General features: G+C 40.0%; 1 protein-coding gene across 5 annotated transcripts in view; it reads left to right on the forward strand.

Annotated features, from left to right (window-relative positions):
• The window catches only part of RAB8B (RAB8B, member RAS oncogene family), a 31347-nt gene extending 24445 nt beyond the window's left edge, over positions 1-6902 (forward strand). Inside the window, exons 8-10 of one of the 5 annotated variants that reach the window (XM_055717292.1) lie at positions 70-94; positions 2531-2603; positions 6717-6902. In XM_055717292.1, coding sequence (XP_055573267.1) covers positions 70-94; positions 2531-2580 — 75 coding nt within the window. In that variant the 3' untranslated portion in view covers positions 2581-2603; positions 6717-6902. Of the gene's footprint in view, positions 1-69; positions 4303-6716 lie in introns of those variants that run through there. The other 4 variants (XM_055717293.1, XR_008733351.1, XM_055717291.1 and 1 more) reach the window with 4 other exon arrangements.
• The last annotated feature ends 9830 nt before the right edge of the window (positions 6903-16732 follow it).

Below are 16732 nucleotides of genomic sequence, written 5' to 3' on the forward strand. Positions count from 1 at the left end.
AACCTGGGAAAGCTCGACTTACTTTTTTTCCTGCATTTTTATGATGTTGATACTCTTTGTCTCTTTCAGAATGACAACAGTTCATCAGGGGCAGGTGGGCCAGTAAAAATAACAGAAAACCGATCTAAGAAGAGCAGCTTCTTTCGATGCACGCTACTTTGATGAACTTCTAATGATAGACTGCAGCACACTTAGAACCTTTTCTGCTTCTTTGAAAGCACAGGGTCACAAAGCCTCAGAAATAATACCACCAAGCTGCTGCTGAGAGCTCCATTGAACGTAGACTGCGATACACAAAATACCAAGTGGATTTTGCTCACTAAGCCTATTGACCTGTCAGGCTCTTCTTTCTCAGATATGGAAGCTATGAAGTGGAGACACAAATGCAAGAGTTAACTTGTTTTCCTTTTTTACTTTCTGTTTTATTGCCTGTTGCAAAAGCTGCTATGTTTCTTTTAACTTTGCACATCCATATTGGCCTCTTACTGCCTGTTACAGCACAATCTTACACTTGTATTTGCACAGTTTGACTTGTAAGAAAGATTCTTAACAGATTTGTGCAGGTTTTCCTTTCTGTTTTTAAACAAATTTATTTTCAAGCAGAAGAGCCAGGGGAAAAATTAAGTCTCACGTCCATTATTTTCTATGCTGTATACTTGTGGCCACGACTGCAGTATGGATGTTGATACTCTAGTAATGAGAATTACTGTAACAATTGGCATTTAACAATTTGTATGGCGTTTGTCTCTTGGATGCACAAATCTGTTCATGCAGAAGCTATGGCTTCTGTTCTGAATGTAGTATGTTGCTTTTCTTTCTTTACCAGACTTAGCAAAGTTGTGTTCTGAATTGCCAGTCACTGTCTGATTCACAGATGCACCTTCCAGTTGTTTGAATAAACACAGTGTCTCTCCTCACTTAACTTCCCTTTGTTAGCTCAAACTGTCTGCACCTTTTTTTGTTTCTGATGAGGAAGTACACTCTGGAGTTGAATTCATTGTCACAAATTGGCCTCATCGCTATCACTTAAGTGGCTTGTGGAAGCTGAATGCATGAGTTTTGAGTAACCTCTCTGTGGATTCACTTGTTCAGAAATGACTGCTTCTAAAGGTGACATCTATTTCTACTGTAATTGTAAGGATAGTTTGTTAACATCTGTAAGCATCGACCCTTGACAACTGAGGTGTCCAAAAACTAGCTTCCTGTGCTGTTGCTAAAGTTTATCAAGTTCCAGCACTAAGGAAACGGTCACGTTAGGGATGTAACATATTATTAGTTGTGCAGTTAATACTGAATGTGTGAAGCCCTCTTTGGTCTGCTCAAGCAGTTATTTTTTTCATCAGAAACTGGTACAGTGACCTAGACTGTTAGAAGCAGAGTTGAAACGTAGTTGCCTTTTTTACTCAATTGAGCGTTGTATAACCTAGTCTTTGTTCTACTACTTTTTTATTGTCTTCAGAAAAAAAAAAAAATCCTCAACAAGCAATTAAAACAGGTGCTTTAGTTCTGTTGATGTGCCAAACTTGGACCATTGTAAGCTTTAACTACAAGTTTGTGTCCAGCATGTTTGTTATTAGGGGGTAGGTGTGTTCTGTCATTGTCATCATTACTGTCTGACGTGCTTGCTTTTGCTTCCCGACATCGTCTGGAGTTGTGAACCGTGTGTTGGTTGTTGCCACAGATAACCGCTTCATTTTGTGGTGTCAGGTACTGGATTTGTCATCTCCAGGTCTGTTGTAAATATTTTGAAAGTGGATGGGCCAATAGCGTTAGATTTAAAGACTTGATTTTAAAAGGTTTAACATTAAGTAGCTGGTTCCATGAAGTTTTAGGTGGTTATCAGCCTGTCCCCACATGTAGTTTAATAGAAGTAGTTACTGTAACTAGATGCTGAATCTCATAAACTGCTGTTGCTGCACTAAAACAGAAACATCTTCATGGCAACAAGGTTTAGTGAAAAAACAAAGCAACCCTAACTGCTCTGTTGTCTACCCTTGATGTTTTTCTCGGACAGGCTAAAGCAGTTACGTTTTCTGTATGGTTCAAAAAAGTGCTTCTATACAGAAAGTGTTGTGACACCAATTATGAATGTTGTTTATTTTCAGTAATTTACCTCTGACTTATTTGGTGTCGTAATACTTTGGTTTTTATCTCAGGGGTTGTCTGCAAACCAAAACTGACATGTTCTGTGTTTGGCACCGTTTACGGAATGCTTTGTATTGTTTTTTCCTGTCTTTGCTGTGTGGTTAAACGTTCATCCAACATTAGTCTCCATGAACTTCCCTTTGAAAGAGCCTTTAAGTAGTAGAGTCTATGAAGTGCTTCTTGAAGCAGCAGCGAATTGGGGTATCTGCTCTGTATGGGGGGGAGGAAAAATAAAACTTGCTATTTTCTTACATTTAGCTGTGCTAAACTGTACATAAATGTGATGTAAGACCATAGGAAATTCACTTTATGCATGATAAAATAATGCAGTAAATACTTCACTTTGCTTAATGTTCATGTAAAGCTCATCTTTTTCTATTTGTAGAAGAAATTAATGCAATTTTGTTGTCCCCTGCTGAAACTGAAGAATTCTAATTTCATGTGGTCTTATGGATAAGGTAAAATGCAGATTTCTCTCTCTTTCTTTGTTGTTTTGCCCCCACCCCTCTTCTCCAGCAGTATTAAATGGCTGAGTGGCTGCACTTTATTGGTGTGCTAACGTGGTCAGTACAGACCTCTTTCTGTGTACAGTTTGCCTTGTCAGACATTGAAAAATGTGCTGTATCTTAGCGTGCGAATCAGCTGTATGTTCTACCAGGAATTTTTTTAGCTATTTTCCTTTAGACAAGCGGGTGATGATAAATGGTATGTTCTGCCTACGCGTTGGATGCTGGGTCCTACAGGCTTTTCTAATATCACTATGATTGTTCTATGCAGTCTGTGTTGCTACTTTGCTCCAGACTATATGATCTAAATTTTGAAGGACTCTTAACTATACCTCAGTCATCTAGTTAGTATTCTAACGTCCATTAGAACAAAAGTCCTGTAATTATTATTCATTAAGCAGCAAATGTATTTCTGTTTTGTTCCAGAAATTGCCACTAACCTTTCAGGAGAGGCAGACATTTTTTGTGGATTTGGTGGATAAAACAAAAATGCTGCTTATGCTAAGGTTCTAGAAAATCTTTTCCTCGGACCCATGTCTGTGCACTGTATCTTGACCAATAGTTTTCTAATGTTTTTTTAAAAAAAGAAAAAAAATAGCCAAACAATACCCGGACTGGTCTCAGTGCTTTGCAATTTTAGCTTTCAGTCTGTGCTCAGCAAAACATGCACAAGAAGTTTTTGTTGGGTGTATACAGAATATTTGATTTACTTACTGTCTGGAAGTTCTATTACTGCTAAAGCTTAAACCACTCATGAAAAGGTAATGCAGCTCACTTTGCTATTTGGGGGATAGTCTCAGAAATGCTAATTGACTTTTCAGACCTGTAGTTCTTTTTACAGAAAGTATTTCCCATTGTAAGTACCCTTCCCACACTAGTCTGCTGAAGTCAAGTGAATTAAGTGGATCATTTTCACAAGTGAATAAAGGAGTCTTGAATATACATATCACATTAAAATATTGTGAATGGGTAATGATTTGAAAGTACATGAATATTATGTAAAATGCATAAATGTGTTAGTTGTGAAAATGCATCTGTTATTTGGTTATCTATTAATGTAATTGAAATTTTGCAATGTTAAACTTAAGGTTTGGTCTGTAGGTGGTAATAGGTCTGTTTTCTCCTCCATTCACTGAACTGCTTATGCCATTCTCATTCTTATAAATAAAACTTGTATTTCTTTCTTCCACAAAAGCAGGACTTCCATTGATTTTTCTTGTTTCTGGTGAATTTGAGTGCATTCCTATGGCCTTATGAACATTTTTGCAAATAAAACTTCAATTACAGTTATTTTAATGCTATATAGCTACTAAATTCAGAATAAAAAGTATAGTCCTTGGGAAAATGCTTAATTTTGAAATAGAAGTGTTCTGCTGTGTGTGTTTAAGCACTCTGGTATAAAGGTGTAATGTCAAAAGCTCCTGCAGGTAAAAGTGAACTTGTCATGTGGCTAACTTGTAAACCTAATCATTAACTGTGTATTGATGTGTATAGACAAAAAACCCAGACCCAGCCCCTAAAAAAAAACAAACCACCCAAAAAACCCCACCCCAACCCCAACAAAAACTTCACACTCCCATGGTTTTACTATTCCATGTGAACTTTTTTACAACAATGTTTCTCTCAAATAAAAGTTACATAATTAAAAGTATTTGGAGCATTTTTTATGAAATATTCCACATATTTTTTTATACAGTTGGCATTTCCACTCTGTTTTCGGTACACCTGTTGTAGAAGGGTGTCAAGCCGAGTTGCATCTGCAAAGCTTTGCTTAACTTCAGTGGCAAACCACAAGGGTTTTTGTATGGCTTTGCTTGTTCCTAAACTTGACTGTTCTGTAGATTTCTTCTGAAATAGGCTCTATTCCTGTAGTGATTACTTAAATCTGTTACCTCGGTGACCTTCAGCTTCATAAGGAACCACTTTTCCAGACATTCAAGTCTCATGAAATGCCCTTCCAAAGTAACTTCTGAGTGATGCCAGTAAAGATAACGTGGGAGAGAGTCTCTAGTTTGGTTAAGAATTACCTGCTCACTGCAGCTGTTATCATTTTCACTGTTGTTGTTTTAAATCAGTGTTACATGAAAGGTATGACTCAAGTAACCAGAGGCATGAGTATTATGAAATATAGCAAATATTGTTTTTCTAGCTTCCCTCAACACTGAATATTGAGGGATTTGGCAAATATTTGTTGGGTATTATATTAGCGATAGTTCTTGACTTTCAAATTATTGTGGTTTGGCAGTAACTTGCAACTGGTATGAAAATTAGTGATTCTAAGGAAAGAATAGTTTTGTCTACCCAAGACAAAAGCTAATCAATAGTTGAGACACCCAAACGGGCATCCTAAGGAGTAAATGGGAAACGCATGGATGACAAGTAGCTTCTGAAGTTCATGCTTTTTACACATTCATCTAATAAACTGTGTGTAGCTGAAAGGATGTATTGTCTCTTTACCTTAAGCAACAGCCAGCTAATTACCATTCTTGCTACACCTTATTATTTGTTGGCTTTGTTTGGTTGCGGGTTTTTTTCAGACTGCTGCTGGCAGTAAGTTTGCTGCTTTAGGACCAGCTGTTTAAACGTTACCTTGCAGATCCCCTTGATCTGAACTGGTTCTAGATGCTCAGCAGTCCTAAAATCACTTCTGCAAGTCCTTCAGATCTCACAGAAGTTAGTGGCATGCATCTGCATCCCAACAACATTTTAAATAAATTTGCATTCTCCATTTGTTAAAAGGAAATAGCAGGCATATTTAAACTGCTTAAAACCGGGTGATTTATTACAGTTCCTGCATCTGGTTTTGGCTGCAGACTAGCAATTACTGTACAAACAGTGCGCAGTTGTAGACCAGAGGCAAGTTGTTGGTACAAGTGTTGAATGTATCCAGCTCTTACAATCTGGTCAATTGCCTTTTTTCTAAATGACTCTTTTTTCCAACTTGGTTGACTAGTGGCTTTGTAGAATTCTTGAAGTATACCAAAGTCATCAATATAATGTAATATTTCAAAATATTTTTTCTTTAGAAATATTCTAATCTACAAGAGATACGTAGATGAAGCTTTTATGTTGCAGTTACTCTTGCCATCTGGAGGTTTAAAGTAAGGGCATAGAATGGAATGCAAAGCATACAGTCAAGAGAATTTTTAGTGCTGTAGGGTATTTTGTAGTTGCTTCAAAAATTTTTTACTGTCTTTGGCAGAGCACATCAGCACTAAGCTTCTGGTGTGAGCAAATGTTACATAAATCCTTCTGAGCACATATTTGGTACATACTGTTCATTCAGTTCCCAAAACAAAGTTGTAAGTTTTGAGCAGGATACGAGCATTTTCCTCATCTGAGGAATTAATGTCTTTAATGAATTGTGGAAAGTGTGTGTAACTTGGGCTCTACTACTGATTATGTTGTACTGACTTCAGGACTTCTGTAAACATTCACCAAGTACTGAGAATTTCACCCTATTTAGTCCTAAATACCTTTCTTGAGTAGATGATTTGAAATACTTTACCTTGCTGCTGTGAGGTAGGACTTTTTCTGCTTATGCCACCGGTTTATGTCCAGATACTCGGCTACAGCTGGTGTCCCGAGGCGCTGTGTTAGGCAGTGGTCTCTCAGGCTGATGGACTTGTTTCAAAATGGGTTTTGATTTCTCAGGGAAACGTTACCGTTGTGCTCACTAACCTTCCTGACTTGGTCTGCTGCCTTTGCGGCACAGCCTGAAGTGATGACACGGCTGTGACCACGCTTACCTCGGGACAGAGAGGGGCAGGCTCCAGAGCTGCCGAGCTGGCACCTTGCCCAGCTGTGTCCGTCACGTCACAGCTTGTGGCACTTGCAGCGCTACTGCATCCGCATGCGTCTACTTTTGTTGGGCCACTGTCAGGGTGCTTGTCTCTAAAGAAAAGTGCAGTCTTTTTAGTTACCCAATTAATTACAAGTGAAGTGCAAATTGTTATGTCAATGTTTGGGTTTTTTTTTTAAAGAAAAGTTGAATGTTTCATTTATTTTCAAGGCTGTTGGCAAATTTTTAGTGTTACTTTACTTTTTCTTTTTTTTTTTTTCCAGGCAACATAGCAACTAACTGGCTCTGGTATGTATTCTAGATGAAGGATGCAATTTTTTCAAGAAGCCTGAGCAAGTTCTGTCCATGAGGTTAATGTCTAATGCTGCTTCTGAGCTTCCTCACCCAAAACGCCATGACTGTAAAACTCACATTTATGCTTTGAACAATAAAATACAGGGAAAAGGCAACCACGTGTGTCTTAAATACTGTTTATAAGTAATTTTCCAGAATAGCACTGGTAAGTGTACTTGAAATTAGGAAACGGTGAAGCAACTCCTTCAGCCAAGTGCGGGGCGGGGTGACCCTTTAAAACCAGTGTTAATTAATTAATTAACTGTTCTTCGGGTGTGATGTCCTATTTAGCACACGCCGCTACATTACTGTGACGGTATCTTACCCGTTTCAAGGGAGGGGAGGAAAAGGCCCCGTGAGGCACAAAGCGGAGTTGGAGCCGCTTCTCTTCCCCGCGCCGGGGCCCCGCTCCCGCCTGAGGCCAGCGGCGTCCGCCTCCTCACGGCCCCGCTCCCGCCTCCTCACGGCCCCGCTCCCGCCTCCCGCTCTCGACTCGCAGTTCCACACCGCCCGCGCCCGCAGCGCCACCGCAGCCCCGCGCCGCCCGCATCCTCCGCCTCACAGCCCCGCGGCAGCAAGCCGGTCCCGGCGGGGCAGCTGCACACCCGGGTTTAAGGAAACCTCCCGGGCCGCGGGGTGGCGGCGGGAAGCCGCGGCCCCGCCTTCAAGGCAGAGGGGAGGGTGCGGGAGCCGCCGCCAGCCTGGACGAGCCCCGGCCGTTCCGTGCGTGCCGGGAGGCGAGCATGGCTGGCTGCAAAGCAGGGGTGCGGCGGCGGACACCGACCGCCTCACGGCGCTGCCGGGGAAGGGGATAGAGCCGGGCACCCTCCCCGGGCAGGGCTGAGGCGCCGGCAGCTGCCCCCCGCATGAGCGGCTGGTCGGGCCCGCTTTCCCGGGCGCGGCCTCCTCGCAGCCCCCTGCGCCCCGCTGCCCCCAGACCGGGCTGCCGCACCCCCGCGGGCCCGGTCTCGCCCAGCCGCGCCGTTCTGTGCTGCAGCTCACCGCCGCCCGCTCTCTCCTCAGGCGCTTCTGTGTGGCCGCCCGCTCGGGGCAGCCCTCGCCCACCGGCCGGGGGTGACAGCAGGGGCTGAGGGCGGCCGCAGCGAACCAGCCCTCGCGTGGGCCCCGGGCAGCTGCTCCCGTTGGCCCCGAGTGCCCCCAGCGCCGCGTCCTCCTGCCGCGGGCACCCTTCTGGGGACCTCCGCGCTGTGCTGTGGCGCTCGGGGCTCAGGCACCCGGGGTCCCTGCCGGTGGGTCCTGGGGCCGGTTACCGCAGGGGCGCTCAGGGGGCAGCTCCCCGTGCTGCGAGCACCGCGGGGCAGGGCTGGGCAGCCCCTGTCCTGCTCCAGCTGTCCGCCCTGCGGAGGGGCCCGGTGTGTCCCACCCGGGGGGGCCCGGCCGCGACCCCCCGCTGCAGGCAGCCCCGTGCTCGCCAGCCTGGGCCCCTTCCAGCTCAGGTTTAGGCAGGTCCTCGATTTTTGTGTGCACCTTTAAACTCCTTTCGAGTCACTGTTGTTGCGGTTTTGGTGCCTAGCAGGTATTCCCAAGAACTGTAGCGATGCTCGGAAGCAGACTCTACCAAAAGTGGTTTATTACAGGCTGGTCCTGCTTTTCTGTATTTTTTTCACACAGTGTAACTGGGCTAGTCCTTCCTCTTTCAGTAATCTAGTTTGTATAAATGGGTAGAGTTATTTAATTGTTTTTTAACCACCCTGTCCACATCAGAGATGAAATTGCTAGTTTAATTTTTCTTAAAACTAAAAAATAGTTTCTTGCCATGGGAAATTCACTTGTCTTTAGAATGTATTTCTTCTGTGGTATTTACTCTGCAACTCTCTAACCAATTTATTTACCTCATGGAGATCCTTATTTGAAATCCCAGATTCTTCAGATAACAGCTCTTCGGGTTCCCTCCCACCCCCACCCCTTGATTCAAGGGCTTTCATCTGCCTGGTCTCCCTGCTGTTTTCTTCCCTCATATGTTGCTGGGCGAGTTGGTGGTAGCCATTAAGCATCAGTATGGAAAAATGTGCTCATCTTTGGAGTGCTGTTTTCTATTCTTCAGGACCTATTCAGATTTACCCATGACAGACTTGTGAAGTAAGTCATATGACATTTCCCATTCCCTGGAGATCTTAAGTGTGGGATCATATTGGACAAATAGTTAACAGTATTCAGTATCAGCAGTTCTCTTGTGGCAACGTACTTTCTCAAGGGTTAGTTTTAATAATAGAAAATAAAACGATTGCAGCCTTAAAGCAAAAGTAGACCTTAGGAACTTAGACTCAAATTTAAAAATCAATGATGCAAATTGGAGATCAAACACAGCTAATATGGTTAACCCTATTAATTAACCCTTCAAATTTCTTCTGTAGGAAAGGCCATCTCTTGGAAAGAAAGAGATTTTAAAAACAAAACAGTTTGTTTCATTTATCATGGCTTTTCATTAAAAGTTATTATTAATTAGAGCAAACTCCCTTTCAACTGTTTATTTGGAAGTTTTCATGAGTTATTGTTATTACTGCCTGCCAACTTTCTTCAATTTATGACACCATAGCTCTTTCTGTAAAGATCAAAGTGATTAAATTATGATGAGAAACTTCCCAAACTGTGTTTTGCTTAAGTATATAGAATGAAATATTTAATTTGACCTTTAAAATTTTTTTTTTTCCTTTGTTTAAATTCCATCTAAATGAGAACACAAGATTAGTAGTCAGGCAAGTTTTTCTGAGAAGTGGGTTGCAGTGTCATATGGTAGCTTTTGATTATTATGATACGTTGTCTTGTGACTGCTATATAAAATGTCAGCTGAGTGACTATGGTTGAGTGCAAATGCAACAGCTTGCTTCGCTGACCTGGTATTGCATGCATGGCATTCTGTGATACTTAGCTTACCTTGTAATTACCGTTTTATGACAGAAATGAAATCTTTAATTACTCAAACAGTAAATGTCCTTTATGGGTAGCTTCTTATAATATGCACAAAACCTATATGCTTTTGTCAGTTGTCTTTCAAGGGAAGGATTTCCAATGTTAAACCAAAAGAAAAAGATACTATTTTTATTTTCAGTTTCCAGATAACAAGTGACAATTTTGATGTGTGCTCCAAAAATCTTTCCAAAATCTTCTTGCTTTGAGGAAAAGGTGATCAACATGGATTTTGATTAGTGTATATTTGTTCATACCAATAAATTAGATACCTGGTTCCACTGGGCTTTTGACAGCTTTTTGATAGACACATGTGCATGTCTTGTGTGGAGACTTGATTGTGTCTACAGCATACAAAGAAGTATGGAGTCAGTCAGAGAGCCCTAAGCATCTCCTGTGCGATCAAGATGAAGACTGTGTTATGATAACTGCTAATTGTTAGATTACATTAATAATCAAGGAGTCAGCTATAGAGGTGGCAGAGGCAGTCAACACCTCTGTAGGTTGACCATATTTGTGCATTTACTATAGTTAGAACATTTTAAGTGATACCATCTATAGTTGAAATTGCTCTGTGCTTCTGATTTTCAGTTGGTCATCAAGGATCCATCCCCCCAATACCCTGATAATATACTACCACATTCACTAGTTGCACTAATTCAAGATCTAAACGTTCTTGTTCCTGTTGTTCATGGAGATGTCAGATACTTAAGAACCTCTTGGAAAACTCATGGCAAGTCTGTCACGTGGAGGAGTGGTTTCCAACAGGTGAGCTCAGCCTCCCCTGCAGTGGTTCACCTACATCAAAAGTGACATTTAGAGTGTAAGAAAATCTTCCTATGAATTTTTCTGCTACTTTTATTTCAAGATGTGCAGGGTCCTTAGTGAGGTCCCTTATTATTGGGCTTTAGGAAGTATAAACTATTTTTTCCCATTTAACTTTAAGGAACAGTTTAATGTATCCCTTTTTAATTATATAGCTAATTCAGTGGGTAGACATTAGCTTATCAAAAGTTTAGTGTGACTAACTTAAAGACAAAATACAGTAACGGCTATTCCTAAAAAGGTATGTTTGTTCATGTATTCTCTTTCAGTTATTTGCATGCCTTTTCCTTCAAGGTGCTCATACAAAATTTTAGAATTGTAAGATGCTCTGACATGTCTTTTCCTTATTTTACTACTTTATGACCAGAAGCATTTGCTGGTTTAGTTCATGACTGTATCTGTAGCTGAGATTGGAAGAGTCATCATTTCAAATGGGAGTCTGGGGGCTTTCACTATGTTTGTCTCCATGATAGTTAAAACAAGTGACAATTAATTTTTATAAAAAATAACCCCACATATTTGCAAATAAAGTTTAAACCACCCCCCACCCCCCATTTTGGAAATCATATGGGTTTTTGTAGAAGTTAAAGTGATCTCTGCAGGTGTTCTCAAAAGACTGATTACGAGTCCCATTTTTACTGTATGTCAGCTGAAAACCTTTCTTGCAGGCAGAAAATTCAGCTTGAACTGAAATCAGTTTTGAAAGAGGAAGGGCAGCCTGTTCAAATACATGTTTCTGTGCCCTGCTAAAGCTTAAAATAGCTATCTGTGTGGTGAAGTGGTTCATAGAAACAGAGAAATAGTTTGATCTGGGCAAGCTGCATATGTTGAAGTTAGTGGATAAAATTGTTTGACCCAGTGCTCATTCTAACCAGAAAGGATTTTATCCGTATGTCCTTGGAATGTGGTCCATACGTGTAGTAGCTTGTAGTAGCTTGCTCTTCTGTGATTTCCATGATGAGATTTTTTTTCTCTTTGCTTGTTCTTGCTGAAAATTGTGGCAGTATGGAGCAATGCCAGATCTCCTGTCTGTTGCTTTTCTTACCGGCTTTCAACCCTGTTACAATAAACAGTTAACCTTAATTACCTTGTTTTTATTTGGTATAGGTAGTGTTCTTTGCCCTGTCATAGAGCTACAGATAAGTGAGAAGCCAGCAGAGCTACAGATCACTGTAATGTTCTTCACGAAGTATTTTCAGTCTTTCAGCATATAAAAAAGGATAATTATCTGATGCTATAATGTCAACCTGTCCCACTTTTTAGGGTGGGACACTGAAAGTTTAGAGTGGTGGGTTTTGGTGGGGTTTTTTTGAGCTACTAGAGACTTAACTTTTCTAGCAAAGCAAGAAACTGTTCTTTGTATTTATTAAATGCACACAGAAAGTAAAGAATAAAAGAGGAAACATTGGTGAAAAGTGTCTTGAGTACAGAACCTCCACTGCACAACATCCTTCACTCTTCCACTTTTTGTACAACCGTTCCTAAAGGAAAAGCCCTCCTCTATAGTCCTCTAGAGGGCATAGGACCTCTTGTTCAGAAAAATGTAATTTTTTTTCAATATATTTCTTTAAGCAAAGCACAGAGAAAAAAAATATTAAAAGTAGCAAACATTCTGCTTTTGTCTATATTTTACTAGAGGATGAAAGCCTAGAAGATTTTATAAAATGTATGAAATCTGTACAGAAACAGTTATAGTTTTGCTATGTAAGCATAGCTTAGAAATGTTCTATGCTGGCAGCTTTTAGGCAGTCTGCTGGAAATGTGAATCAGCGAGCATATACATGCACGATCAGGGTGCCTGTGCAAACCTGATGTGGTGCTGTTAATTGAAGCGAAGGGGCCACTGCCTTACTTGACTTTATCAATGCATCCAAAGTTACTTGATTTTTATTCATAAATTTTGATGGCTATGTGTGTTATCATTAATTGATGGAAAACTCCTCAGTAAGTGTTGTCATTGCTTAAAAAGCATTTCGCTTTCCTGGGAAGATATTTGGGTCAGTAGTGTATGACTATTTAAATTTATATTGTGCCTCCAAAAATATTTTGTTATACTGAAGAATATAGGTACATAGTCTGGTAGAAAAATAATCTTTGAGTCATAACACTTGACTTTCAATTCCGCTTTCCAAAGTAATTGTTCCAGCATTCATGTTTATTTTTACATTTCCTTTTGCTGTCGTTTCCAAACTTGAATGTATGGTGGTGTGAGGAAGTAAAAGAAGTGAGAACTTCCCTGACTTGATTATCTCATCTCTAAGTCACTAGATGGTGCCATTTCACTTCTCTGGAATCAGAAACTGGTTTACACAGGGTTTTTAGTAACAGTTACTGTGTTTTTAAAAGAAAACAGAATAATTGGACTTTTGAGTTCTTTTTTGGAACTATCTTTTTTTTCTGAGACTATGCAAGATACGTATATTGCTCAAATAAAAGTAACGTTTTAATGAAAATGTGCAAAATTTCCAAGTTCTGTTCTTTTAAATTGTCATAAACTTTTAGTTTTATATTCGTTTGCATATATTCTACTGACTTTGATAATGACGCCTGATTTGATAAAAATGCATTTTAAATGTAGAATTTTTTGAGGGTCTTTTTTCCTTGTCTTCTTGAGATCTAGGAAAGTATCTTCAGCTACTGTGAATTATGATAGGAATTACTTCAGTTGAGGTGTAGTGGTTTTCACCCCTGGACAATTGCTCTGGATTTCTCTATGGCTGAATTAAGAATTGAAACAAAGAGAGTTAACAGTGGGTCGTTGATGTATCTTACTATGGTCCTGGGATACCACAGAAACAACTTCGTGCAGTTCCATGTAACGGGCTAAAAGTTGTCTGGGGAACTTTTGTTTCATAGTTTCACATTAGAAAGTGACGTGGTAGTTTAGTGTATTGTCACAACTGGCGTGCTCATTAAGAGTTAGGCATAAGTGATGGGTATCATTTCCAAGCTTAACCACAGGCTTTTCTGTTTGGCTGGTCAGAAATGGGAAGGCTTGCAAAATAGCTTTGATGCTTGTTTTGTAACAGCTCCAATTAAGAGAGTGGCAAAGTAGAACATAACATTCACAGGGATGCTTTTTATTAATAAAATTACTTATTTTGAATGATCCTAATATCAGATGTTGATTTGTTGGCCAGCAGTCCTTCTCACTGAGGAGCAATGTTCTGAAACCGTAGCTGCCATGTTGTGGTAGGAAGTTGGTGTGTGGATGAGGTGCAGTGGGTTAGGTCAGTTACAGAACAAAATCAGTTTCAGAAAAAGTACTGAATACGTAAGTTGTCTAAAGCTATGCCTTAAGTGGGTTATGGTTCTAGCTTAGAATGTGGACAGACCTCCAGGATGGTCAAGAAAGGCTCTTAATGTAATCAAATGATCTAAAACCAGTACCACTGAAAACATTTAACTGGTTGTGTGAGCTGCTTGGTTCCCCAAGGCTGCCAAGCCACCATCTCTTTGTTAGTTCTAACTTTGTGAAGAGCCAAGCATGTACCAAACGTTCATGTTAAAGAAATGGAGACTTCAGCACATCCCGATGCTGGATGCGTAGTCGTGTCAGCCCGCACTGTTCTTAGCAGTTGGGTACACCTACTCCAAGAGTTGTACAGTCGTGTAAAGCCATCCAGCAGCCACTGGTGTTTTTTCATTGACTCTGAAAGATGAACATCGTGGGAAATTTTGTGTGTGTTACAAAGTCTTCTGTTTGCTTTTGTTGGGCTTAATTAAAGAACAGAGAACTTGAGATGTGCCTGTAAACAATTGCTTGTTGAATAGACAGCCAAAACTGAACCAAGGTGTCAGATTTTACTTTTCTGTAATGTTCCTGCTTATCTGGCATTTTTGAAATGTAGAACATATAAATACTGCCTTCTTTTAAAGACGTCTGTGGGGTAGGTTAAGCTCCAGTTTGCATTTTCTAGTGATGAAGAAAAAATGTTTGTCTTTTTTTAAGTAGAAGGAAAAACAAGGAAAATAAAATGAAAGTGTTAATAAGATTTAAATATTCCTTGCAAAGTAATAATTGAAACCTTACAGGCTTGAATTTGTATGTCCCAAGCTGTATTTGTAGTTAAAAAAAGCCTACACCACAATTAATTCATAAACTGATTTTCCAACATATACACACTGTGTAAGAATAACTATTTACAGTTTTCATTCAGAATTTCAGAAAATTTGGTTACTTGGAAATAATAAAAAAGCAGTGGTTGGCAGTGGTGATGGTTGTTCTGAGCCACCTGATGGCATAAGTTCTCGTGAGTTCACACATTAGTTTCGTTTTCTTAAGGTCTTGACAGTAGAAATGGAAGGTGGGGTAGATTATCAGCTACTACGAAATGAGCAGAATTACAAACTGATGATTTATTTGTAGTGTGAAAGTGAGGGGAATATTCCACTCAGCAGTTGTCCAATTCTGGGTATCCAGCTACCCAGCCACGGGATACAATTAATTTTCCCATGTAACTTCGTAGTTTGCTGTGTTCCTTTCGTTTGGGGCTACTGGGCTGCTGATCCCGAGCACTGAGATGGATGAAACTCTGGGACAGAGAGCTGCAGCTAACACACTGCGTATTGAAGAGCTCTGGGTTTTTTAAAAGCTCTAATTTCTTTAAAATGACACCTTTTCATTTCACCTCCCCAGCTGTTTGACATCAATCATCTCTTCTTATGTGAAGAACTCTGCATGTTACTTACATTTCTGCTACTTGGTTGCACTATTTTTATTTTTGCAGACTTTCCTGCATCCTCACTATGAAAGTAGCATAGTGCCATCCTTTATTACCCTGATTCTTATGGGGACTTAGACTTTCTTCACTGCAGGTGGCTCCCTTCAAAATCTGAAATGCTGCTTGTTACGCAGGACAGTGACTTCCTTTTAGCGCATCAGCATCCCAGAGAGTATATATTATTCTCTATAATCTCTCTACACATTTAGAGCAACTGGTGGCTTCTTGAATTTAGGGGGAGGAAAAAAATCAATATTTGTTTACTTCATAACTTGGCTTTTGTCAAGCAGCTGTTTGAAATACACAATTCAAACCTCCTCATGGATACCGCACATCTGAGAACTTTTATCGTTCACTTGTGGCTTTCTGCAATAATAAGAGAAATGATTTAATATTAAGTTTATATGTTTAACTACGGGTAAAAGATTTAAAGTTGAGGATTAGGTCTTGAACTTAGATGACAATTAATGTATTGATCTTGCTACAAAATTAATGAAAATGTTTTACTTGAACATGGTAAGGTTTGCAATAGCAAAAGAACTCAATTTTCTTCCACCATTTTAGCTGAAGGCAAGAAGTCTTTTTTTTATTTTATTAAAGCTTCTATATATAAGATACTTCAGAAATTACAATTTGCTTTTTTTGGCATTCACTTTTAGGTCGATATATTAAAAGTAATCCATCCTTTGGGGTTTGTTTTTGTACGTTAGATACTATACATGCAAAACTTTTTATGACTCAGTGCTTCCTGAGGAAATTTTGAAATACACATAGTTGTGCAAGTTGTGTTGTACCCCTACACTGTTCACAGTGGAGTAAATTTAAAAAGAAGATATTTGTCATGATCCCACTGTACACGTTTAGCAAAATAGTCTTGTGACTGGTCAACCAGTTTGGACAAAGTTGTACCAAGCTGACTTCAGACTTTGTTATATAAACTGTGATAGGGTGTCCTGAAGCAAGTTCTCCTTTCTGAAGAAAAAAAGAAAACCTGGTAGCTGCTATTTTGATAACCTCTTTCTGAAAGGAGAAATTCTTGACTAAACCAGGAAGTACGGCAACAGGTAAAGCACCTCCGTGAGGATGTTCAGGTTTGCTTACGGATACTTTTGAGTTTGTACTTGAGGTGATCGGGTCAGGCTATAGGTGCATTGTAACACCAAGGAATGGGTTTCCTGGTATCACTAGGCAATGGAAGGAGAGACCTCTACAACCCTTGTGACATTTAACTCTTTCACTTCTTTTCTGGCTTAAATTATTCAGGCTTCAGTTCTGCTATTAAAGCCTCAAAAATGGGTTGCTCTATTTAAAAATGAGTGAATTGTGATTTTTGTAACTTAATTTAATTTATTATGGTAGCTTGTTAACTACATCTGACTTTCTGATCATGCTAAATTTTTCTGGACATTGAAATGTTGTGCACTTAAGAATGACAAAAGAAATGTCCTAGGAAGTAATTTTAAAAAGCG

The sequence above is a fragment of the Falco cherrug genome, chromosome 7, assembly GCF_023634085.1.
Source record: "Falco cherrug isolate bFalChe1 chromosome 7, bFalChe1.pri, whole genome shotgun sequence".
Taxonomy (NCBI): domain Eukaryota; kingdom Metazoa; phylum Chordata; class Aves; order Falconiformes; family Falconidae; genus Falco; species Falco cherrug.